The 27,238-nt window shown below is 36.7% G+C and overlaps 1 protein-coding gene across 6 annotated transcripts in view; it reads right to left on the bottom strand.

The window, feature by feature from the left end:
- The window catches only part of kif26aa (kinesin family member 26Aa), a 132,681-nt gene that overhangs the window by 24,308 nt on the left and 81,135 nt on the right, over positions 1 to 27,238 (bottom strand). For 5 of the 6 annotated variants that reach the window (XM_015350861.2, XM_015350862.2, XM_015350864.2 and 2 more), the window contains one exon: positions 8,649 to 8,832. In XM_015350861.2, coding sequence (XP_015206347.2) covers positions 8,649 to 8,832 — 184 coding nt within the window. Of the gene's footprint in view, positions 1 to 8,648; positions 8,833 to 14,186; positions 15,033 to 27,238 lie in introns of those variants that run through there. The other variant, XM_006632463.3, reaches the window with a different exon arrangement.

Here is a 27,238-nt window from a genome sequence, read left to right as displayed (position 1 = left end):
TCTGTTAACAGGTTTTTGCGTTTTGCGTGTAGTGATGTATCATAATTATATACATTGCTGTAGACGTACTGAGAAAGGAAAGATCAAGGATTTTGTTACTCAATTTTAAGATGAAGTTGAACTTTAGATTTTAAGTCCAAAGTCAGAATTTTTTGCCCATCAAACAAAACACCTCAATTTTTCACAGAGGCTGAGCCAGATATGAAAGGACTAAACAAGAAACGTACTGAAGCTGAAGCTAAATGGCACAGCTTTTTCCAGGAGGGCAGTGCAAAAGAGATGGTGAAACCAAAGGCAAGAGGCTTCAGGCAGTGAATGCAAACTGAGCCATACATCTCAGCCATACATAAGCTTTGAATTATCCCAAGGAACTGCTCAGACAGCAAAAAGTTTCATTCCATCTAATTTAGAGAACATTAATTAAACTAGACTTCCGTGGTTTAAAAGGAATAACAGCAGCAGGGTGGTCAGAAATGTCTAGGTTTCCAAAGCACATCAGATTAATTTCCTCTAGAAAACTTGCAAAACAGATTCACATCTCATGCCCGTCTGATTAAGCCCCACCATCTACACACATTAGTTTCATGCTCATCGTCTCTCCTACAAAAGCGCTACTTGTCTGGAAGTCATAAAAAGTCATATCTGATCAAAAGAAATAGTAATAAGAAAATCCTCAGCCCTCCCAATCTCATCTTAACCACACATTTAACAAGTTAGAATGAATTAGAAAACACTAATTGAGTTTAACACAGTTGAACTTTTCATCAAATTAAGTATCTTCTACAAGCACCGACTTGCTCTGCCTGTGTGGGCGACATTTAGTCACTGCTGTTAACAGATGTCAGGTTAAAGAGACAGTGATTACATGATAGCAGGAACTCAGCCCTATTTCACTGACCTCTTCTCTTGTAAATTCAGCTAAGCAGAGCTACCCTGCCTTCACCAGCTACAGTCCATTTACACCTGATTTAACAGTTAAACTGAATTTACCAGTCATCTATAATTCAGACAGGAAGCAAGAAGGCTTTGCTACACACATCATTTGATCTGCTTCAGGACCCACAAGGATTTAACTTGCCAATCCTTTCCCGCACTTTGGTTTGGTGTGTCAAAAGCTTGCAGGCTTCATTTCATAAGAAAAAAATGCCGTATAGAGTTTCTCCAAAGTCTAAGTGAAATTCTCTTCACTATTTTTTAAGCCCAGGAGCAATTCTGTTATTGTTTTTGAGTGGGGGAAAAACTGCCACAAACTGGACGCTGGACATTTAGAATTTAATTTTACTGCTTCTAAGAATAAAATTTGTTATTGCATTTCCACAAGAAGAAATGGAATGCTACAATAACATTGTAACCCAAACACATGACAAACAGCACAAAATGTCAAAACATTGTCAGCCATAAAATCTCCATAGCAACTTTTCAAATAAGGCTCATAAAATAAGACTCATTAGTTACCTCATTGCTTAACTATCATGGTATCATTTGAAATAAGAGTGCAGTTCATGAAATTACTTGTGAAAATAAACATCTGAGACCAAAAGAATAGCAAAAGAAGATGTTTCATAATTATACGTACTAAATTTAAAAATAGCAGATTTAAACATTTTCACCATTTTATAAAGTTAAATAATTTAAAGCAGTACGAGAATATTTTTAATTGTAGCTGAAAATCAAATGTACAGGAGGATGAAATGAAACACAGCATAAACCTTCTAGAAGCAAAGAGATTAATTTAAATGTTCCTGTGTGTAAGAAGACTGTCTCCAATTGTTTGGCACTCGGATACTTGCTTTCCCCCTTTTCCTTTACTAAAACTACAAACAGCCTTGGCACTAACAACCATAAAGTGATAAGGAATTCAATCTTGGACAATAAAGAGCTTCATGTTGAAAACAAAATTACTATGCCTCTCACATTCACCATGATATCAAGCAGCAGATAAGTCCCCCCCCCATCCTTTGCATAGGCAGAAAAATAAATACATAAACCAAGCTGATTTTCCCCATGCCATTTAAGCCAAACAAAAGCTTATTCCTTTCTTGGTTTGTATGTATATTGCTATAAATCCAACATTAGACTGAAACAATGAGTGGATTTAATTTCATTTGAACAATGAAATCCCTGAATTCCAGCAGCTCAGCATAAACTCTGTCTTCATTCCAAGGGATATTATTATGACTGACATGTACATATGGCTTACAAATTACTTTTGCTATGACATTTAAACTTGTTCCTATATATATAGGTCTAACAAACTCTCTGGTGTAGTAGCAAATGCCTTCTTTCTAAATTTAAATGCATCAGTCAACTGATATACTAATGTACCTACCGACCAGGCTCTTCTTAATCCACTGGAGCCACCCAGCATATATACTTTGAGCCCACAGCTTGTAAGTGATCCTGTTTCTGTACTCCATCCAGTACTGTTGATTCCGTTACAAAACAAGTATTAGGATAATCAACACAAATCCCCATTTAATTCTACTTCTTTCTCATAATGGGTTACTGCCATGCTTGAGACAGGGAAACAAGAAATGATGCATGCACCATTCTTTATGGTAAAGTCCTGCAGTATTGTACAGGTCTTTGTTCACATGACTATGAGAGGAAGTTTTTTTTTAATTTACTGTGTTTCCATAATCATTACCCCTTACAGCAAGTTTTTGTTTCTTAGTTTTTGCTATTACCATCCATCCATCTTCCTTACATACTCATAAAACCTTCTAAGAAGCTCTTGTCTTAGAGGCAAACTAAAGCCTAACCTAAAGCAGGTACAGGGACTGAGAACTACACTCTGCATGGTATACCAATCCATTACAGGACATACACTCACACAATCAATCACACATACATGCAAATCAGAGTTGCGCATGAGGGACAATTTAAAGTTGTCTGTTGACCTCATAATGCAAAATATCTGTAGAATTAAAAGTAGGATGACCTGTACAGTAAATACCAAACAAAGATGGGAATTCTGGACCGTCATGAGATGTATATCTATGTCTACATATAGCATAATACAATGATCTGCTCTGTTAACACAAGGAGTAATAAAGCCAACAAAATTAAATCTCATACACAAAATGGAGCACGTAAACCTCTGGATTCAGTAACATTTCCTTACAAATTGTACTGGGCATGTCACAAACAGTTAAGAAACAATGATATTTGCAAATACTGAAATACTGTATGAAAACTTGGCTGCCTTCCTTTATTTCAGGGCGTGTTCATTTTACTATGGTAGGGCAATTCTTACATAGGTTCATAAGACAAGACAAAAACAAGTCAAGTTCATTTTTCACAAAAATGCAGGCAGGGAATAGTTCTAAAGATAATGCTAGCATAAATGAAGAAATATAGTCATTCTGGCTGGCACTAGTTATTACAAATGAAACTGCAGCCAACAAGGGAAGAGACTAATGAGCAAACTTTGTATGAAGTCAAGCTGCTGAGTATTTCAAAATATAAAACATAGCTCTTAAAACAATTAAAGGCACACATGAAACATATTTAATGTTTCACTTCTTAAAACAGGTGTTTTATTCTGTCAAACCCTAAGCGCCTTACAAATTCTGAATTGAACACGACATTTCTACAGCAAAATGATGTAAAGCAGTGCTGACTGCAACAGCTAAAACCTATGTATTAGTGCATATGGTACTGTTGTTTGGCTAAGATAAAAAAATAAAGCTGCCCTTTACTGTAAGCACTGGACTGTGATGCTTCAAATGGAGCAACAGCAATTCCATTTCCACAACTTTGTTGTGTGCGATTGCTGAATATTGCCAATTTCAGATCACTGGTTCCTCTGCATGCTAGCTTTAGCATCACGTCTCTCTATGCTTGACAAGATCTAAGCAAAGACACATTTACAGGACAGAGATAGCTTTCTAGGAAATGCACGTTTGCTCAGAAAGTGTGCAGCCCTGTTATTTAAAAAAAAAACTCATAAAAGCTGGCAGTAAATTAGGATGCAGGTTTGTTAGGACACAGTGGCAGGGATGTGTATGATTAATTATCTTAAATGGCACATTAACGTCAGAAAGTGAATTCAATCAAAGTTCTTTCTGGTGACAATATTAAAAAGCTTTTCAACCATTGCTCCCCCGAGCTACTGACATAAAATCTAAATACACCCAGGGAGAATCAACAATCATTTTGTAACACAAACCACGTTTTGCTCACTGAATTCTATTGCAAATAAGAAGATGCTGGTTGGCCAGCTGGCACAAAGCCATAGAACAGGAATGCCACCACTGTGCACAACAGGAAAAAGAAAATGTGACACTGTCTTGCAGGGAATACAGGATTTTTTAACTGTCAGTGAACTTACTCATAAGAATCTTATCTGAGAGGTAGTTCAGAAGTTGCTAAATAGTGTACTTTGTAGCCTTGTGCACATGTAAAGAATCAACTGACACTAAGACTCAGTGAAATCACCAAGTTTAAAAGACCTGTAAAACATTTAAGACTCTAAAAAGGCAATATGGGTTTTGGAGGTCGTTACTTCAGGATTCTATATTTTCCAAATACTGTAAGTGTCATCAGAGTAATCACATAATGTAACTCACATAACCACGATGAAACTTTAGAGTTTTGCCCATTTTATGTTACAACTTCTGCTAATGTGCCTTTCAACTGTTAATCAACAAATATGTTAAGTAGACAGAATTTCTTAAATATGTGCCATGCAAGAAAAAGACCGCCTCAAGGCCAATCTTCCTTGCAGAGACTTATCAACTTTATTGTATACTGTCTTTCAGGACAAACACATAAGATCTGGAAACTAGGATCATGCACTTAAACGTTCCTACAAGTACCATTGTTAAGTTTCACTTAAACTGTCTTTCCTAAAATGCATTTTACGGAACTGCAACAGCAGGCATTTTGACCTTGAATTCTCAACACTTAGTCAGCTTTTAATGTTTTACATATTGTGTCCTATTCATGTCCAACAGTTGCCTGCCTTGGGGACATGGAAACGGTAATAAATGAGCAAACATATAAAAACATGATATCACACACTGAATAATCCATTTGTGAGGAAGTACATTTTTGTCAGCCTGGGAGAAGCAGAGGAGAATCCACACAGAAGACAGCATCGTTTCTCTTCCTGTAATGCAGACTTTCCTGACACCTGATAAATGGTGGTGCTGGGTATAGTCAAGCTGCTTCATTTCCCTGCTGTGCCCTCCTACATTTCCAAGGGGGAGGTTGGAATCTGAGGGTATTAAAATACCTCATGTGGTACTTTTCTGTCTGCGCCATGCTGTAAAACTCTAGCAAATGTGAACTTTTATAGAACTGTGAGTGCTCAAGTTACACCAAGGTGGTGACTTAGAGCATTTAGATCAGAATGCTACTACCATTCGTCTTGTGATACATGTTGCAGTGTGGGAACCAATGAGTTCCACAGAGTTACAGGTCCAAGTGTTTTCACATTTTGACAGATGGGCCATATTTTAACAAAGGCTTTAACTTGTACAATGTTTACTCAAATGCAATGTATTCTGGTAAACAGGGATGAGATATGAAAAGCATAACATAACCACTGCAAGAGCAAAATAATATTTAAAAAGAAGTGGAGATAATTTGGCACATCTAACTCGTTTGTTTTTGTTGTTGGACAATTTGTCTGAAAAGCTCAACCGTCTGTTTCTTGAAAGAGCTAGATTATCACCTTCAACAACATGGCTAGGTGGGTTTTTCTAGACTTCCAGAACCTTTTGTGTAAATGTGGTTCCTGTTCTCATTTTAAAATGTACTTCGCTGTATCATCCACTTGTATTCTCTGGCCTGTGTTTTGCTGTTCATTTTGAAGTCCAGGTCTTTGTTTCACTGCACTGTAGAGCAAAGAGCACTGTATTTCCTTGTCTTTCGACTGCATGTCTTCATGCATGTCTTTTGATTTGCATGTCTTTTTTTGAGACTTTACTCTAAAAAATCCTGTTACAGCACCCTGCCCTAGGTATAGCACATTTAATTATTTCATCATCAATTAAAATGTTCCTTTCACCTTGTTTTTCTGATGCTCTTTATATTTGTCCTAGTAGTTCAGTATAGTAGTTTTGAATTGTTCAGATATTGTGTTTTTAATAGTCTATAAAGTGTTTTTCCTTTCTCTTTATATTCTTCTTAACAATTTGGTCCACTGTTTTCCAGGCTTTGATTTACTTGTGGGATCAATCAAATTAAATTGTGGTTTAAGTAGAATTTCTTATCTGTTTTCTACAGGTTCCATATTTATCCTGTCACTTTCTACTTCTGTTAAGCATTCTCATTCCTTTACAGTCTATGGTCCTGAAACTGTAAACCTTTTCTTTAGATTCCACCTTTAAAGTTCAAAGAATACCATATTATCACAGTTCCATAATGGCTTTCCCCTTTGTTTTTCTCACTAAGTCTTGATTGATTGAAAAGACTAGATCAATACAAGCATTCCCTGTAGCAGGTGCTCTAACAAACCAAATAGAAAGCAATTGTAAGACATGTCTATCATCTCAATTTCAGGTGTTGGCATTCCTATTGCGTTTTCCCTATTTTATTTCAAGAAAGTTAAAATCTTCCATAACAAAAACTAATTCTTCCTTTACACGTATTTCATTATTTAAGACTGCATTATGATTGATATATGGATTAGGTGGTCTGTTGCAATACGATACCATTTAAATACTTCTATTCTATGTCTAAAGTCTTAACCATATCGTTTCAGACAAGATTAATATCATAAAGTTAAAACATTTCCATCTAAAATAATTCACACTTCTTGTTCCTTAACACTCAAAATGATGATAAACATGGTCATTACTGAATGCATATAGTTAACAGTAAAATATTAAGTGAACAGATATGAATAGACTAAATTTTCAGGTGTGAAGTATACTGGAAAATTTGTATTATAAAAGGATTGTTCGTGTCATCTGTATTTAAAATGGTATTATTTGTTCTCTAAAATAAAAGAAAAACATGGTCATCACTATAATAATGCCCTTAACCACCCAAAAAGCTGTCCTGTGAAGGACAATACCTAAGACACAGACGTATTGCTTTTCTTTTAAAATCGTTGTGCCCAAAATAGCCTTGAAAAACAAAATGACGCACTAAGCTAAAAAATTAACTTGTCAGACAGGAATTATTTAACATTAAATAATTGGTCCAACTGGATATTGTTCTTTTGGTAAAAAAAAAACTTTATTCAGAATACTTTTATCCAACCTGTTCCACATTAAGAAGTAAGCATTCCCTGATGTTGTTCATAGGGTGGAAACCCCTCCTTTTTCTAACTGTAATAAAGACGTGCACATCCCACAATCAGTGAACTACTTCTGATTCATGTCATTTTAATGTTTCATTTGCTACTGTTCATTTGCCATATGGAAATTAGGAAAGGATTGGTTTAATATCCCAGGAGGAATGTAATTGAACTCAGCAGGGACAAGAGGGACAGTTAAGTCAAGTCACCAATTCTGTATTTTCATTTCTGAATGAACACTTTTTTTGATTAATTATCTTTTCCATGTATTTCTTTAAATGGATAATTTAATGAAGTATAAGTCTGTAAGAGGTCTAGTTATCAGTTGTGCCCATGCAGTGAAGTATAGGTTATTCACTAAGTTGACTTAGTGTCACAGAATCTTTCACTGTCCAGTCTCTGGGTTCATTGATAATTCTTTTAAGGATCACATTATCACCAAGTCACCTACACTTACAGAAAAATACATTTAAAAAGTGTCACTGTTGCTTTTATGCTTGTCAAACAGTTCTTGTGTCTAGCCAATGGAAGATTAACACTACATTAGTTTTGTTTTTTGTTACTGCTCAGTGGACCACAGTTTTAATTTAACTGAAGCCTTAGTTTAGATACTTAAAACAGATTCCTACAAAGCTATTATAAAGGCATTTAATTCTCCATGGGTTGGCCCAACACATTATTCCTATAGGAATGACTAAGATCTAAAGCAACATGCTTTGGTTAATATAAAAAGATGCTGATGTGGATGATATAAGAAGGTTTTGATATACATATAAATATGGATTTAGTTCAGGTGGGTAGCCGTGTCAGCATGCGTAGTCTGCAAAGGAACAAGTAATAGGTTTATTCCATGTTGAAAAGTGAAGAGGGAAAACAATGTTTCGGCTGTGAAGCCTTCTTCAGGTCTCACACCTGTAGAAGGCTTCACAGCCGAAACGTTGTGTTTTCTCTCATCGCTTTTCAGCATGGAATAAACCTATGACTTGTTCCTTTACTAAATATGGATTTATTTGGCAACATGTGCTCTCACCCTTCTAATAGGGGACAACATATCTGTTATTCTTCAGTGGTTTTACGAAGGTGGCTTAAGTTAAAATTGCACTTTTCCATGGTTGTCGTTTGAAATCCCTAGTCTTTACATTGTTAATGACACATGAAGATCCAAGATGAACATAAGAAAATATGTTTACATGAAGAACCACAATAATTAATGTACACTAGGGGTTTAAGGACACTTTGCAGGGAACAATGAACAAGTATACTATGATTCCGATTCCATACGAGTTGTTTCCATCACATTCAAGACATACCAGCCTCTGTGTTTGTCTGCATGAATATGGAAATCTCTCAGTGACTTCAAGGTCCACAAAAGGAGGCAATACAAAAAAAACTTTACCTTTCCAATTCCTGGGTTGTCCTTGACCTTTGACACAGCTCTGAGAAGGCATGGTGGTGCAGGGGGAGGGGACAACTGGAGGATTGCGCTGAAGCTGGTTGGGTAGACAGAGGCCTCCTGGGAATGAGCCAAAGGTGGGTGGTGCTTCTTGCGCTTAGATGAAAGATTCAGCTTCTGTGCTGCCCTGTATGGAACAAAAACACAAACAGGTGAGATATCACCACAGAGGGGCTTCTTAATGTCTTATTCAATGGACAAACTGGCTTTAAGAGACAGCTTAGTGGATTAATTAATTAATTTCTTTATTAAATAAAGCATCCTTTAAGACTCAAAGCATCCCTATTTTCTTTTATAAATATCACTACCCTACTGTTTCAGAAGACGGCAATAGACGATAAATTTATCTTTCAGTGTACTACCAGTTGAGAATAAAATAGCAGAATAAAACATATAAACATAAACAAGTAAAAGGATACTATGAACCTCTCTTACATAAAAAGAATACCTTATTTCTTTTTACAAAAATGTGCAAAATAGCACTCTACTTTGTTTTATGAAATCAGTAATTAACACCTTGTTAGACATTTTAAGTGCCTAAAAATGTATGCACACCCAATTATACCATATTACTACTTAGTCTAAAAGGGAAAAAGCACAAGGGAGTTCTTGTTTTCTTCATCCTGACAATCAGATATTGTATCTATGGCAACAGCATGGAAATATAGTCCAACTGTCAGTTCTGCTGAAATGACAAACCAAACTAAAAAACCATAAATCACATATCTATCATGAAGCTTAGTTGTCATGCACTAGATACATGTTGCCCTAATCTAGCGACAAACAGCGACGTCAATGTTTTCATCAGCAGAACAGCTGTTCATTGTCATCACAGCCTGTTTAACAAAGCAGCTCAGTTCATTCTAATCAAATTTCATCCAAAGACATCACCAGGAGACTCATATCTGCAGATATGGATAGTCATGTATTGCCAGACAGAGACCCACTTAATTCCTTCTCAGAGCAGTTTCAATGAGGCTGTAACTTTTTCTTAAACTGCTTTAGCAGATGTGGCCCCCAAAATGGTTAATGAGAAATCAAAGAGATGGCGTTTTGAAAAAAGAAATAATTTCACCACATCATGAGAGAGGCCAAACAAAACACCTGGGCGATCATGTTTTGAAAAGAGATATGCTCTAATCTCTGGAATTATCCTCAGAGACATTATGACATTCCTTCATTCAGCACAGGCCCAGATAGGGACAAGGAATGTAAACAAACGCATGCTTTTTAAAATATATGTGGAGATCTCTTACAAGTCTGAATTTAACATAAAATATATGGACACTTTGTCTTTAGTGCTTTTGAGGTTGTGTAGGTTGTGTTGTATGGAGATAAAATTATTTTATCCAATCCAAATTAGGAGGACAGACAAGAGTTTCATGTTTTAATCCAATTCCACATGAGAAGCCATTCAGTGAAGTATTCTGTACTCTTATCAGTTATGAGAGTTCATGAAAAAGAAGCTCTAAAACACACATTTAAAAGAGGCTGTAATGGACAAAATAACTTTTCTAATTTGTTTTCGGTCTAATAAGGGCAGATTATATAAGACTTTTGAACATTAATATTGCCTTTTGTGGCATAGTGCCTCCATCCTGTTTAGCGCACCTCTGAAGAGTACTAATGAAAATGCTGAGCAAAAGACTACAGGAGACCAGACTCTAGGCTGCATCTCTGGCCTTTCTTGTTCAAGTCTTTGAAAATACAGAAATACATGAATAATTCCACAAATCATGAGCTACTTGGGCTTCCAGAAAACTGCATAGAAGCTGGATTTATGCTAAATAATAAATAATATAATAATTCTGTTACATACATTAAATATGGAAGAATAATGGGTCTTGTAAAGTCGGATGAAGGATGTACTCTCTCTTTGGCTTACAGAGGCTGAATGTGTGTGGAGGTGGGCTGTGGTAGTCCCTTTTTTAATTATTTAGAGAAAGCACCTTAATAGTTGTGCAAATTTCAGTTAGGAAACCACAATGTGGGTGTATAACAATGTGCATCATAAGATATACACTAGATCACAGTGCGGTCAGACAATGTAATTAAGAAAAAACACTATCCTGCTGAAGGAAATGGTGGTCAAGTCATAATGGCCACACAATCAATTGAGTGAGTCAAGATGTCATGCTCAAGCAAACACTGCCAGCTATTGTAGTGTTGAGCAACCTTTCTTCAGTAGGCAGTTACCCTTTAGCTTGTATGATTCTCAGAATATTAAATACTTACCATAATGAGCATTTTGTTTTGAATTCTTATAGGTATGATAGAGGGAATGATTAAGAAATAAAGCAAAATCACAGATATACTAATGCTCTAAAAAGGGTCTACAGAGAAAAAAATCATGGCAAATGAAACCCTACATGTATCCATAGATACATGTCAATTAGGAAATGCACTAGCACCTTCAGAACACATTTAAAGTTTTTTTTTGCATGAAAAAAACAACCATGATAAAGTTTCATCATACTTATTTTACAGAACTTCAAATTTTACAAATAAATCAGGTAACTTGCAGCATATTGCATCTGTCTTCAAAAGTACTTCCCAAAGCCTGGTTTGCATGCACTGTTCAGTTTCATATCCAATTAATAGAACAATGGAGAGATGTAACAGCACAGTGGATTGCATACAAAGAATTTCCAACTAAATAGGAGAAAGAAAGTTAAAACTCAAGCAAGGTTAAAAAAAGAATAGAAAAGAACACTCTAAGAAAACTTTAATAGTTAAATAAGTGTTCATTACTCTGTTCTTCTCTCCACTAATAGCTGATGTGTGATGAGCGTTCTGGTGCACTATGGCTGCCATCGCATCATCCACATGGATGCTGCACATTGGTGGTGGTGGAGGGGAGTTCCCATTACCTGTAAAGCGCTTTGAGTGGAGTGTCCAAAAAAGTGCTATATAAGTGTTAGCAATTATTAATTATTATTATTATTATTATTATTATTATATTAAATAATATTAAGCGAAAAAAAGATAAACAAATCTCCATACAATGATGATATTTTACTGCTGTCCATAGGCTGTCAAAGTTAACAAAATGTACCACAGGGATCTGTGTGAGGACCATTGCTCTTTATAATTCATATGACCTCTATACAGATTTGGCTATAGTAAGTAAAATCAAAATATGATGATCAGGAAATATGGTGAAAGGTGTCAAGCAAATTCAAAAAGAAGTGGACAATATTAAAAAATGTCACTGCTCTGGTCCAACAAAGAGCAACCGAACACATTTATAGCCTCAAAGGCACATACTATATTTACAAGAGAACTGACCTTTTTATTGTCTTCATCAGAGAAGACTATGTGCAACATGATTCTAGTATTCAGACTTGAAGATGAGTATTCAGCTCAAGGCTCTGATAAAATCAACCTGTTGGGAGTTCTTCAACATCAACAGCGAAACACAAGAGGAATTTACAGGGAAATGCATTTAAAACTAAGAACAACAGTATTTTGTACACAAAGGCTTGTGGGAGTCTATCCAACCATGTTTAAGCCGATGCTCTAGGTTTTCTAAAACAAATGTAGGATGAAATGTCCAGGTCAATTAGCTACTACTGCTAGATGGTCCAAGTGGCCTCTTTTTATTTGTAACCTTTCTGATGTTCTTATGTATTATGATCCATTTAATCACATTTTAAGAAACTAATGTACAAAATATTTTTGTATTAATCTGTGAGTAACTGTAAATCTGCTTTAAATATTCCAAAATACTTTGCATCAATTTCTTTTTCACTAAAATGCACAATTAGAAAAATATGGACACAAACAATAAATAATTAGATGTGGTTCCACTTCAACTAAATACACATTGAATCAGAACTGAGGCAGAAATAAAATCAACAATCTATATACAAATGTAAATTAAATTGCAAAGTACATTTAAGTGGCATTTGACTAGCCAAACATTGTATTTGTAATGTATTCATTTGATAAGAATGATCAGGTTTACATTTAACCAGCAGGGGCACTGTATGCACTTGCAACTACACAGACTGACTTCAACTGGTGTCCGCAATCATCTTCACAAACAAGCTGAAATGATAAAATTTTAACCCATTCAATGGCTTCACTTCTCAGCATATCATCCCATTGTGCACAGAATCGTGAAACATCTTTCTGGACCTTTAATCTCACACACATACAGAGGATCTCGTTAAACACAGCAAACCTCACACACTAAAGCTTTGCGAATATTTGAAGAATTGCTCCTGCTAATTCCATTGCCAGACACTCTTGTGTGACTGAAATAAAATCCTGATTAGAACAGACTTGCAAAACTGCCAAATTTAAGACCTTAAGAGACAGAAAGATTGTAGGGGGTGGGTGCTTTTGTTCTGCATCCTGTCCATTTCTAGTGTCACTGATTTAAACAGGATTTTCTTGTATGCCAATTACCAAAACTGGCATGTCTGTATGTGTTTGTGTGTGTGCATACACACTTTACTTGAGAACCTGCTCTCTGGCTCATTAGTGACCTACCCCCAGTAATTTAGATGCCAAATGCCTTCCAGAATTTCAGCCTTCTATCTCCTGGAGCTGCATCCCAGAGCACAATCAAGGAATACATGAAAGGTTGATGAAATAATTATTGCTTCTAGAAAGTGTACAGGACGACGCTCTCAGGGGAGCTTGTGTGAAAGGGAGCAGGGTGCATTAGGACAGTTTCTGCATATCTACTGCTCAGTCAGGCAGACAAAGCCTCTCTACAATCAGCTCATTTGCTTCCAAAGGAAAAACAGAACCACACTTAGTTAATTCAAGAACATACATGCACACAAAATGCCACACATCATGTAAACTGAAGTCAAAATTCAGTCATATGTTGAACAGAACTGGCACAAACACTCACTTAGATAAGGGAAATATCAACAAGCTTATTGAGTCTATAATGAAATTGTGATTCGATGAAATTGTTAGACACATTTTTGTGTTAAATGCATTTCATTTACCACAGCAACACCCAGAGAGACAGCAACAGCTACCAGGCATATCAAAGCATAAATGCATTAATCGGAAAAAGAATTGCTTGTCACTGTTTTCACATCCAGCAGGTGAAAGAGTTGGCTTTGATTACTGCTAATAAATGAGTAAACCACAATGGCTACACTTTTGTTTGCATTAGACACAAATATAAAAATATCAATCCAATCATATATGTAATTCTATATAAAATAGATGTGCACACATTGATTATATATAGAACTAGATTCTATATATATATATAACTGACAGAAATGAGAAAGCTGAACACAAATCTATTCAAAGCCTCAAAGGGGAAAAAAGGTTAATCTGCTACTGATTAGGCTGTACATGCCCTTAAAATCTCCTTTTGAAATATAAAAAATGACAATTATCGAAAGCTCACAGAGAAAACTGTTGCAAATGGATAACAGGAACCTATCGTAAATTAAAGGAGTGAATGAAAGAGAAGGAAAGAGATATAAAAAGCAAGGCTGTACTTACAGATCTCTCCAATCCATCATCTAGTTAGTGTTCATAACCGGACTGACCATGAAACTCATAAACCTTAACTTTTCCATCCATTTTTTCTGGTTACCCCACTATTCTGCACGTGCTGAACAAATTATAAAGCTAGAAAAATTGAGGGTGCGTTTTAGATTAGGGTTAAGGGAAGCAGGGGAGCTGCTGGCAGGGTCAGGGGGGGTCCACTTTACTCCACTTGCAATCATCGAGGTTTCCGCCTGATTACACGCCGACTTGTGACAAACCGCTGCGATTGACAAAAGAAAGCCAGAGACATTGCAACAGTGGCAAGCGACGAGGTGTCAGCCGCAGGAGGGAACCGACTCTGAAGAGGAGGACTGAAGGAGCTCTTGAAAAGTTACTAGTGCGGCAAAACCGCAGGCAGAAGCAGAGGGTGGTTGAAAGTTGTGGCTATCTTCCTCAAGGAAAAGCTAAGTGCATGTTCCTCTCATTTCCCACCCCCCAAAAAAAAAGTTTCTCCCCCTGCAGCTGTCTATAGCTGTCCCGTTTTTCTCCACCTCGGGCTGCTTCTCCGTCTTTAACCGAATCTTCTTGTGCTTCCAAATGCAAAACCAGCTTTATTTCCTTCTCGACACACCTGCCTCTCCTGAGCATTGACAGGAGCAGACGGTAATCCTCCCTGCTTTACCCTTCTTTACTCAGCCCACAAGCCAGGCTGAGGATTCTACCTTATGCTTTCCCCCAGCTGTGTGGCTCCACCTCAATGGCAGCTTATAGACAAAAAAAAAGAATAAAAAAAAACACAGAAAGCCTGCCTTGAATCCTCCGGGAAGGAAAAAAAAAATTCCTGCTCTGTGCTGCTGAAAATCCTGGCAGCTGTCCTCACGTCTCCCAACAGCCCAGCCCCTTTTTTTTCCCTGCTGGCAGCTGAGGTATCAATATACTGGTGATATGCGATCAACGAGTCCTTGCCTCCAGTGTATGCTTACAAGGGAATGCTCATTATGAATAGTTTATAAGCCGAAAAAGAGCCCTTCTTATTCCGTTGTCTTGGACTTCAAAGAGATTTGAATAGCGTGTATGCATAGGGCATGTATGTGTGTGTGTTTGCCTGTCTAGGATGTAATTAGACAGATGAATAAGTTAAGGCTATTAATTATAGAAAGATAGCAAGACTGATAGATGTAGATAGACTAGTGAAACAGATGATCTGTGACAGACTTTTCCTGTTATATGAAAAAAAAAACAAAGTAAAAGCAGAATGACTGAGAAAGAATACGGAAAGACAGACAAATGGCAGCTCAGATAGATGAATGGTTTGTAGGCAGACAAAGGGACATGAACACCAAGAGAGACAGAAAGACAGACAAAGTGCAACAATGCCAGCATAGAGACAGCCAGTGAATATGAAAAAGATATCTTTGCATCTCAGAACTGCACATTTAAAAACAAGCTTTTCTAAATCTCTGCAATTGGCAGCAGTTCAACTCTCTAACTGTGCCTAATGAAGCTTTCTACATGTAAGCCAGGCATAGATCCTAATTTTTGCACATTGAATAGAAATTTCAAATGCAATGTGGATGCGGCATAACATTCAATCTTGATGCATCTAACAATTTGTTGTAAATCACAACAAAGAAGTGTTTTCAATTGAAATGGTGAGCTTTTACAATTATATTCTCTTCAAGTCTATACATAAATGCTTTTTTCTATCCCATGTAACCCACTCTTCTCTTTTAAGGATGATATCTAATAAGTGTAATCCACATTGATTTTTCTACAAAGGTCCCTGAAAAAATTATCAATTAGGTCTGAAATACCCCTCTGCAACAAGCACTAATGCCCAAACAGGCATTAGATTCACCCTGGAAAAAACAGCTATTCAATGGCATTGCGACTAAACTGAAACAAAAGCGCTGATTAATATGAACTCTATGAAGACCATCCACTCCGACCTGTCATATAACATGAGGCAAAACTGCTGGTAATCACTGTTCCTTATGACAGGATCTAAAGAAGTCACTAAAACACTGAAGTACTGAAACACTACTTCCAGAGAGCAACTAGTTGCCTAAGCAATCTATCCTGCAAGGTTAGGATGCAATGTTGTCAGCCCATCATGGCACATGAAGTCCCTGATGATTTTAATATATATAAATAAATATGTGTAAAATAAAAGCATAGCCTGCAAATGCTTCCTCAGCTGCAGAATGGACAACTGAATTTATAGCTTGGGGGTGGGTGATGCACATTTCCAAAGCCAGCAGTTGGTTTGGTGTCAATAATCTTGCTGGCTCTTTTCAGGGTTTTTCAAATTAGCAAGAAAAATTCCACTGCCCAGACAGTCATTAGCGAGAACTCCTATTAGCTTGTTTGTGAAAATTTGTCTCTGCCCCCCACACCCCACCTCCACAACCTCTCCTTAACAATTGCTGAGCAGCCTTCAGGCTAATTACCATGTTAGTTCCATTTACTATCCTTGACATTTCCTTTTCTTTCCCTTCTTCTCCCCTCAGACAAGATAACAGCGGTCTAGCCATTCAAACCAGAGCTGATCGAAAAGCTGATATCAGCCTATATTACTCCAAAGACCTTGCTTCTGCCCTGGATAAATATCCAATCACTGCCTCATTTGCCTGAAAAGAAAATCAAGTCTCCAGCGAATCCTTATGCTAATAATGGTCAATTTGACAGAATTAAACAATGCTGGGGACAGATTTTGCAGCTCCCACCTTCTACCCATGTGCACATGAACAGACGCAATGGGGTTTTAAGGAGCTTTTCAAAAGCTTAAGCTCTTAAGTTAAATACACCAGGCATATTTCTGCCTACATTTAAAGCAGGGTTGTAGAAGCTAAGAGCCCAGAGCTTCTTAGGTGAACACAGTACTTCAAATACAAAAGGATTTTCATGCAGTAGGGTGGCCGCCACATTGAAAGAGTGGCTTGAGTACCTTTGACTCATTTGAGGACACCAAATTAAGTTGGAAGCAATGGCACCTATGCAGTACAAGAAAGACTAAGGGGGTGAATTTGTAAAGTATTTCTAACTTAAGACTACAGCTCTGTCAAGTTCACATTAACAGAGCAAAAAAAGCAGTTTGCATGTGCATCACTGAAGTAGCTATAACCTTAATCCTGTCAAAGGGTAATAGGAAACATATTGATGGCCTTTGGAATATAGAGAATAATGTTGTCTAAACCATGTTAAATATTTAAGAGGCAGATTTAAGATTACTGTGTCATTCTGTTTAACCTTCTTGGTGTGCTCCTTTAGTGTGTCAAACAAGTTTCAAATAGCATAACAATGTTGTAATTTAGATTAAACCTTTCTAGTGTAGCAGAGACTAGTTCTCCTGCATAGACATTACACATATACAATATTTATGTTATCCTTTAAGCATTTATTCATACGTGTCTGCATAAATTCGAAATATATTTTAAAAAACTTTCAGAAAATAATGTGTTCCAGATCTCCAGATTCTCTGCAATAATTGAAGGAATTAAATATTGTAATTAAGACAAAGCCTTTACTTCCCAACAAGTATGAAAGGACTTATTCAAATGCAGGTGAACATACAGTAACACTGCTTATAATAATGATGATAATAATATAAAAGTGTTTATGTTCCCTTATAAGGTATGTCCAATGAAAGTCAAAGAACCATTACAAATCTTCTTGAGATGCTTATATGTTCTACACAACTAAAACAAAAATTAAAACGTTTAAACAAAACCAACTATTGAGAATTTTGCTTGAGAGAATAAAGGCATAGTCTTGCATCTTTTACAAAATGACATTGGCTCATGAAGAGTCTTAGGTTAAGGTCACTGATGAATGCTTCGCAAGTGATTAATTGAATATGACATCACACTTTAAGTTTGAAAGATGATGTCAGTTTTTGCTTCAGAGGGCTACAAAAGTAGATGGATCAGATTTAGTGCTAAGGTTAAGGCACTGTTAATAAAACAATTTTAACATCCACTTGCCAAAACATAGATTTTTTATTTTTACTTGCCCTTGATTTTCTCTCTTTTCTTTGTTTAATCATTTACTTTATATAAAAGAAGTTTTTATCTTCTATCTTTTTATTGCTGATACAGCACTGACAGCTTTGGACTAATGTATGTTAAGTGATATACATGCATGCATTACCCTTGCTGTGATGAATATGGAATGATCTGGAGGTCAGACAGGATAGCTGCTTTTAAATAATGTGTACTGTGGGAACAGGATGATTTTACTTATGAAAGTTCCCTGTTCATGGCTTTGGCATGTGTCAAACTGAGGCCAAAGTATGGGTAAAATGTGTGAAGAATGGTGCTTTGATGTAAAAATAGCATCTCTAAAAATGGCATTCTGTGCTGGCTATAGTATACTGTAGCTAGCTTAACCTCATATCTAAAATTATTACTACACACTGAGAGGGCTCACTTGAATTGCTTTGTGCTATGGCATGTTATGCTCCATAAACACATAGTAAATCAATTCCATGAAATCTGAAATAAGGCCTACTTTCCATGCTTTCGCACTTTGACCATGGGTGTGACTGTATGGAGGAAACAGGCTACAGATTAGTTTATGCAGAAATATCACTGCCCACTTTAAAATAAAAAATTATCTGCGATTCTAAAACTGTTTGCCCTTCATTTAACCCCTTTCCTTGTAAAATTTATCACAACAGTTCAATGCTTGTCCTACAAATGTAACATCAAAAGCTCCTGGAGAAAAAAGTCCAGACTAGAATGTCTTATCTGTGTGACAGTTCTTCTTAGTGAGCTCATCTATGGCACCATCTATTGGAAAAGATTCTTCAGCAGCAATGCAAGCAAATCTGAAGTGAAGACTTGGCTGAAAATGAAAGTACATCAACATTTGTCTTTCCTTTGCTCTCATTTTCCATATGTGTATCTAGGAATCCATTCTGCGTGGTAATTATCTTCAATCCCATTTTAATGGAAGCCTCATAAGGACTTCTCAGCTATCTTTTAAGGCTCTTAACAAGAAGGAGTGTTTCACTGCTAAGCTGTCCACTTTAAGACAGACTTACTTACAGACTACTCGTTCTTAACCAACTCAACTACAAGAATGAAAAATGGGGGGGAAAATCTCTCACTCTTTTTCTCTATCTTTCCTTATCAGAAGTCATGAAAAACACTTTTCACTTAAAATCTTTCCCATTTATTTGAAGTGTCTTTTAAGGTGCTCTAGAGACTTCATTCTCTTCTCACAGAAGATATAATAAATAACATCTAGGGGTAAACATATCCTCCACCAACAGAAGTCATCTAACATATATTCATAGAAAGGGCAAACATTCAGACCAGTAACAAATAGAACATAGTGTATCTTGTACATTAATTCAACCCTTTTCAATTATCACATTTTGTAGGGAACTGTATTATCTTCACCAGAAACAATGAGTTATAGTATTATGTGGTCACATGAATGTAAGCCTATACAAACAATTGACACCAAATCTGAATTTGTTATAGACTTATTAAATTGGTTATCTTACAGTTTAGCATACAAGTAACCCCTGCTTTAAACAACTGGAAAGAAATGAAAAGACAGCCTCGGCATACTTTACTTTAAACAAAAAAAAATCACTGTTGGTGTTTCAAATGCAAAAGACATACTGTAATTCACCAAATTCGTCCTGTCAATTCTAGACAGTTTGAAAGGGGTCAAAATGCGGAAACTTTTTTTTAAATGTAATCTCTTGTGATCTTATTAGTATTCATCTGTAACTGCATGTGGTGTGAAATAAGAAAATAGGGATTATGAGGTACCAAAAGTGAGAGAATGTTGCACACTGCCACCTAACTGCTGCATCTGGTGTAGACAGGACTGCCTGGCTAGATGCCAGCTGGAAGCCACAGGAATTAAGGTAAATCATTTTCTGCCTGAGAAATGAACACAGTAATATGATTGCTAAAGCCACACTGGAGTCAACTTGGAATTGCTTTATTCCCAAGTTGCAATGGGGCAGGAATCCCCTGTTGTCTTAAAATAAATGAAACAGTTGGAGTCTAAAAGGAAAACACTCTTAATTGAAATCAAAGGCAAAAAGACATACTGCAGTTTGAAAGTAAGATGGAGGAACCATAGGTTTCAATACTGTTTATTTAATTTTAGTATGAGAATTAATTTACCAGTACATAATTCTTTACCAAACTGTATAAACGCAATAAGACTGAATTCTTGCTCTCCGTGCATAGTCCCACTGGCAATAAAGTTCTAAAAATCGCCTTATAGTTGTTTCATTCAGCACTGGAAATTTGATTTTGGAAACAAATCAAAGTGGAGAGAACTAAAGAATCTCCAAAAGATGGTCTTGATTAGTTCTCTTTGGAAAACAATATTCTCCTTTCATTCAAAGGAAAAAACATTAGCTGAATACATTAAAAATCGAAGAAATGAGAAGACATCCAAAATATTCCAGAAGCTGCTAATGCATCTGTATAGTTTTTCAGTGAATTAATCAATAGGATAAAGAGCACTTTTTTGTAGACATGCAACAGGTCATGTGTGAAAGGACATTAAAACTAAAGACAATGCAGTCAATTTCTTTGAGTCAGTATGTTTTTATTTCTTCACATTTTTGAAGACACTTTTTTTTCTTTTTTAAAAAGCTAATATTCAGCTGACCTGAATGAATAGATGCACAGAGCCAGAATGTTGTAGCAAGATCAGTAGATTGAGTAATAGCATCTGTTTTGCAATAATAAAACACTTGTGTAATTGAGATGGGAGCAATATGAACCAGGTTCATAACAACGCTTGATATTTCTTTCATGGTATGAGCAAGCACTAAGTTGAAAGCAAAAGACAAGGATTTGACTTTTTTAAAGCAAAAAGAGAGGTAGGGAAAGTATTAGTATTTTGACTTTCAGCTACACATTCCCTCCATTTGAAATTTAAAATGAGAGTGTTTTATGGCTTATGTGCACTAGCTATCAGAAACCATGATCAGGGACAAACAGCTTTTAAACAGAGGTACTCAAGTAGTTTGTTAAACTGTTGTATTTCTATGCCTTCCTTCGATATTCTGGAATTTCAAGGCTTTCTATCAATATCCTTCATGTTGAGCTTAAAAATTGTCTTATTTGAAAATCTCTCATTGTTCATTCTGAACAAAACCCTCATTACAAACATAATAAGCTTTGCCAGCACTCCATCTGAACCTATGCTTCTGTACTGAAATTTCCTTTACAAATCTCATGTTTGTCATTTTTTTTAATATGGGGTGTTGTATTTTTTTTACAAAAGCAAGTAATGCAGCCTGTGGGTAATGCTGTTCTTAAAAACTTGCTAACTTTTAGAAAAATGTGAGGGAGAAAAGGTCACGTATGCTATTATTCTATATGCTGCATTTGTTCATTGTTTCCTTAATTACCTCTCAGTGCACACATAGACCTTCAAACAATGAAGCTTCCCCAAACTCCTTAAGCCCTACTGAGTAAAACGCATGAAGAGACTTTAAAACTTCAGGTTGACTTGTTAGCCAACTTGGCTTAAATATCGCCTTTGCCCTCTAAATAGAAAGCACAACAAAAAAAACGAGGCTAGGGCCAAAAAGCAAAGCAGTCCTACAGTTAATGCCTACTGTAGCCCTCCCACCACAGAAATGGCCCATCTGGTTTAAAATTACAGAAAAAAAAGGAATCACGGTTAATTATATTGCCTGTGTTCTTTCACTGAAGCTCAAATAGGAAATGAGTTCCATTTGCATTAATACTTCACAGCTGACAATTGAGAAATTACCAGTTTCCTTTTATAAATGTATCTTATTGCTTCACTTCCCTTAGTGCCACTAACTGAGATTAACATGGTCTTTTATCTCATCCTGGATTTCTTACTGCAATGTTCATCTCTTCGGTACTCATTGTTGCATCATGTCCTGTTAACAGGTTTTTCCAAATGCTTGAAGTTTAAAACGGACAACATCACCTAGGTTGGTGTTTGAAGTTTAGAGAAAACATTAAATCTTCACCTTTGGTTTTAATATAATGCAAAATTTTATGGAATACACCCTGTAATCAAAAACTAAACAGCATGCACAAATATAAGTTTATTCACAAGATATGTCAATGATCCTTTAAATTATGCCATTTTGCTCAAGTGAATTTCTCAGCTGTTACAGTTGTCTGCCCTTTATTGCCACAGTAGAACAGAAGTATGCGAAACCTTCCAAGAGAGAGGTAATGTCTGCTTTGTAAGTCACTGTGATGGCAACAGGAGCACTTTGACTGGGAAATCTTTCCAACATGCAACAAAAACCTTTGCCTGTTTGCAACAGCCCTGTGGAAATCTGACTTTTGAAGGCTAGTGGGTCTATAATCAGCGCCTCTGATACCTTTTAAATTAAAAAGACAAAACAGTTTAACCCCATGTCCATGTGGGCTGCAACATTGCAGCCCTGCCTAATTAATCACTGGCAAACAAAAAAAAAAGAGAGGAGTGAGAGAGAGAAGTCTTCTCATCCCTCATTAATCATTTTGTAGTGGGGATGACACCTAGCGATTATTTATTTGTGCAGTCTGCTCGGGCTATCACAACAAACAGTTCGATAGCTGCTGGGAACATTTGTGACTGATTAATCAGTGGCTGGTCGAGCATACCTTCGAAAGACAAGACAGGGGGCCTACATGTGTTTTTTAATCTGTGATCTATATCCAAGTCAATAGACAACATACAAAAGAGGGATATCCAATTGAGGTACATGAATAAAATGGTGTGTAGATGGGGACATTTAGGTGTAAGGACATGGGTTTTGATATCTATGGTTTCAACCAAAAACCAGAAAGGATGGACAAGATGTCTCCTCTTGCTTTACATCATGGATATCAGGAGATTGTGCTACAGAGATGGAACTTAAAATCATTTAAGTGTTAGAAAAATAGTGTTGGAGATAAAAGCTTAGTATGAGAAATGAGCATTAAAAATTTAATTTTATTATTTTTCCATTTTTAAGCGACATATAACATACTAGTGCCCTGTGATGGACTAGCGTCCCATCCAGGGTTTACCCTGCCTTGTGCCTGTTGCTTGGCGGGAAAGGCATCTGTTCTCCATGTATCTGTAGTGGATGAAGTGGTTAGAAATTGGAGCGATGAATATAACATACTATTTTTTTATTTTTCATTTGAATCCTGGTAAAGAACTCTCACCTTATCTTATCTCCTGTTACAACAGTCGCACGCCCAGACATAATAGCATTAACTGTTCAGATGGCTGAATTCTGAAATTGGGACTCTGGGGTCTCATGTGGCAGGACACAGACTGATTACAGGAAATAATCCACTTCATTCCAGACGATCTGCATGAATTGGGAACAGACGAAATAAATCACACAAGCTCTTTCATTTTTATTTTCCCCTCTTTACCTTGAAGCAGTGGCGCTATTCCCCATATGTCACGGCTCTAATAAACACAATACCCTATTGCCTTTCTCTCTCACTCTTTCTGTACAATACCAAATACATACTTGTATAATTGGAATTGCTGGCATTTTGGCAGCATGCTAAGCCAAGCAGAACCAAATTAATCGGAGCCAACTCCCCTGATGAAAGTAAAACAACTTTCCTCTGCCTCAGTACTTATATCTTCCTGTTCCCCTCTTCACAACACAGCAATCCGACTCAACAGCCTGACTTTCAGCTTCATTGATATTCTAACAAGCTCAGTGCTCAAGTCCTCAGCCAAAATGTCAGAAAGCAAAAAAAAGAAGGTTGGAGGTGGAGGTTAATTCATTTAAGCAGAGATTAGGTAAATACTTCAGAGGATGACAAGCTTGACAATAGTAAATAGTATGGTTTTCTAATGTAATATGCACTGTACCAATAAAAACCTTATATAGACATATTGTATTGTCAATCACAGATAAAACAGTCGTGAAAAAACAGTGAAAGGTCTCCTGCATGCAGGAGACTCAGGCAATCACGTACCCTGAAGGAAGCAGATCGACACAATAAGAGAATGGCTCAACAAATTTGAACACTACAAGAGCAAATATAAAGCCTACTGCACAATGGCATAGCTTTGCAAAAGCCCAAAACAAGAGTCATGTGTATTGTTTTATGGCTAGCCTTGACAACTACAGTTACTATCATTCAGATTGGGTCCTTACAGTGGTACAAAAACATTTACACAGGATTGACACAATGGGTAGCGGTGTTTCTCACCAGTGGGGGCCATTGTTCACTAAGAAAGCACCGCGACAACCTGCAATTGAAAGAGCTTTTAATCAAATACAGTGGGCATCACTGTACCTGTCACCTTTAAAGGACAAAGCATTGGAGTTATGTACCTTAATTGTGCCTTAGTAACTGCACAACACCTTGTCTAAAATCCTGTCACTATGTCTGGCTGGCATAGCTTTGGTTACATAGCAGAAATAAGCTGAACGGGAAGTTAGCCAAAAGCAAACAGCAGATTCAACTGGATTAACATTTGTATTTCATGTGCCAAGTGAGCACTACATAAATTCAAGGGTAGTACTTTGCAGTGTTGGATACAACTGTCCCTTGATTCCTCAGCTAAGTTGCTTATATAAAATGCATAATGTCAGGGAAAAGCTTATTTGCTTTCAGAACAAACCTTTTCTCTTCTTTTGGCAATTGTTTGGCAGGAGAGGGTGTCATTTGCCATCTCTCCGTAATGATGGTTGCACTTAAATCACCTGGCCTTCTCAAAGACTTGGCAATGTGAAATGCAGGACTTGTCATAGTACTTCAGGGAAGATCTTTTAAGCTTATGAAGTCAACAATTTTTGAGAAGCATATCAAGCTGTTGAGAGTTCACTGCAGTATAACAGAAAGGTAATTCAATTCTTACCAATATAATATGCCCAACAAATAATGATTCATGCAGTCTGAACTAAACCAAAAGACCTTCTACAAAATCTTCTCGACAGGGTGCTTTTTGTTGCCAGTAATAGTGTCCAACGGTTTTAATAAACTTCATCGACATGTATTGCTAAAAGAACACAAATATTTTGAACAACACAACCCAGTGGTTATTTTGTCTTAGCACAAGTCCCTTATACTAAATTCACATATTCAATTGAAAGAATTTCAGGTACAGAGCAACACTAAAACTACAAATTACACACATTTTCCTGCAGTCTTTGACCATGATTAATTCACTCTTGTCTTTCAAATTGATAGTTTACCACTGCCCATTACACTGGCATTAAAATATATTACAGTTCCTTGTTGCTTTAAGGCAGCAACATTCCCGTTGCTTTTACCTTTTGTAACTCTGGAAACAAAATGATTGACCTGGGATCATAAAATTCTAGTTGCTACCCACAAATACTTTGTGAGGCTGCACAGATTGCCTTTGCCAGCAGACCTTGATTTGAACGGCTGTTCAAGCGTTGGCATTCAGGAGGATCAAATATTAAAGCGAGGTGGCAAGGTATAAGATCGTTCACAGCTTCTATTTTTGATTCTCAAGTAATCCAGAGTCTGTCGCTCTGAACATCTAAGGGATTAGATGCCAGTGCAAATGGAAGAGAAATAGATTAATGTATCTCCTGCAAGAAACACCCGTTTTATAAACATGCTTGCTTCTGGGAAACATGCTGCGCATTCTGGACCTTCTTTTCTTTGTATTGCATCTGACTGACCTGTCTGATGGCTGCCCACTGCTAGCACATGCCTACAAACACTTGACATTTCCCAATCAATGTGGACACCCAAGGCCTATTGCTTTTACATGTGTACCCATTTCAATATGAATTGGTGACCCGCTGCTTAGGGAGAAGAACAGAAGCAGTTATGCTGCTAAAGATGCAGGATTTCTACTACCCACTACAGCACTCACATACACACACAAACAATCCAACATCTTCAATAACCTGCTCCCACTCCTTTTGGCACAAAGGTGCAATCGAGGCAAGTAAAAAAATATCAATGTATGTACATGTCATGTATATCTTTACCTCTGCAAACCAGAGCACATTTGAACAAATTGAGTTTATGATTTTCTTGCAGTTCTCTTAATACATTTTTATTTTTCATTCAGATGCCTACAGTTTGTAATACCCTGGTACTACGTTTTACAGGGCTGGTCACAAGACAACTTTAAATGTCTGCAGAGTAAGCTGGAGACAGATCCAAAATGAATTTAGCCCAATGGCTTTGTTCATTATCCAGTAGATATTTAAACTGAATCTGAAAGAGTCACAAATCTCACAAATCTGCTGCAAATCCTGAAGCCGTTCTGGACCTCACACACTATGAGGATGTGACCTAAAGGTGGCCAACAATTCTTTCTCCTTAAAATCTACATCTATGTATATGTAATGCGGAAAAGATGCTGGTGCAATTTATAACTTTACATGTAATCTTAATGAAAGATATTCCAGGCATGAAAACACAAATGTAATAGTCCAAATCTGAAGCTCCATAGTTTAAATAAAATGGAAAACATTCCGTTATTCAGAGCAACCAGTATAAAACCATGTTAAAAACGAAAGGTAAATATACATACTTTTACCATTTTACACGATAATAAATAATACATGTGTGGTAAGGTTGTATATTGATCATAATCTACCTCAGCGTTCACTAATTCATTTTATTCCCACTGTGTTTTGCTAAATCTTACTATTTTTAAATGGCTTACTATACTAGTCCTCAGTTGCCTTTACCTAGTGTAAATGAGCACAATGAAAAAGAAATCAAAGGAATGAATAGTGAAAGGAAGGTGAATTAATGTGCAATGCAGTGGTGATGTAGACCATACTAACTGTAAGATGTATAAATTAATTTTCACATGCAAATTGACCATGGCAAACACTCAGAGAGTGAATACTCAGGTGCTGCAGAAAACACTTTCTGCACTATACAACATTAAGAATTCTGGGAGAGTTAAAGATTTCGGTATAAAACAAATGTTTAAAAAAATCAACAGAAGCCATATTCATAGTGTCTTCACATTAACAGCTGAACAGTAGTAACTGGCAGTTTGGAAGACTAGGAGTGCATTTACCTACTAACAAAACAAAGTGACACTATGAGATGTTACAAGAGACTTGTATGGGAACTTGGCTGTTTATT

The sequence above is a fragment of the Lepisosteus oculatus genome, chromosome 8, assembly GCF_040954835.1.
Source record: "Lepisosteus oculatus isolate fLepOcu1 chromosome 8, fLepOcu1.hap2, whole genome shotgun sequence".
Classification (NCBI taxonomy): domain Eukaryota; kingdom Metazoa; phylum Chordata; class Actinopteri; order Semionotiformes; family Lepisosteidae; genus Lepisosteus; species Lepisosteus oculatus.
This window is presented reverse-complemented; position numbering and strand designations above follow the sequence as displayed.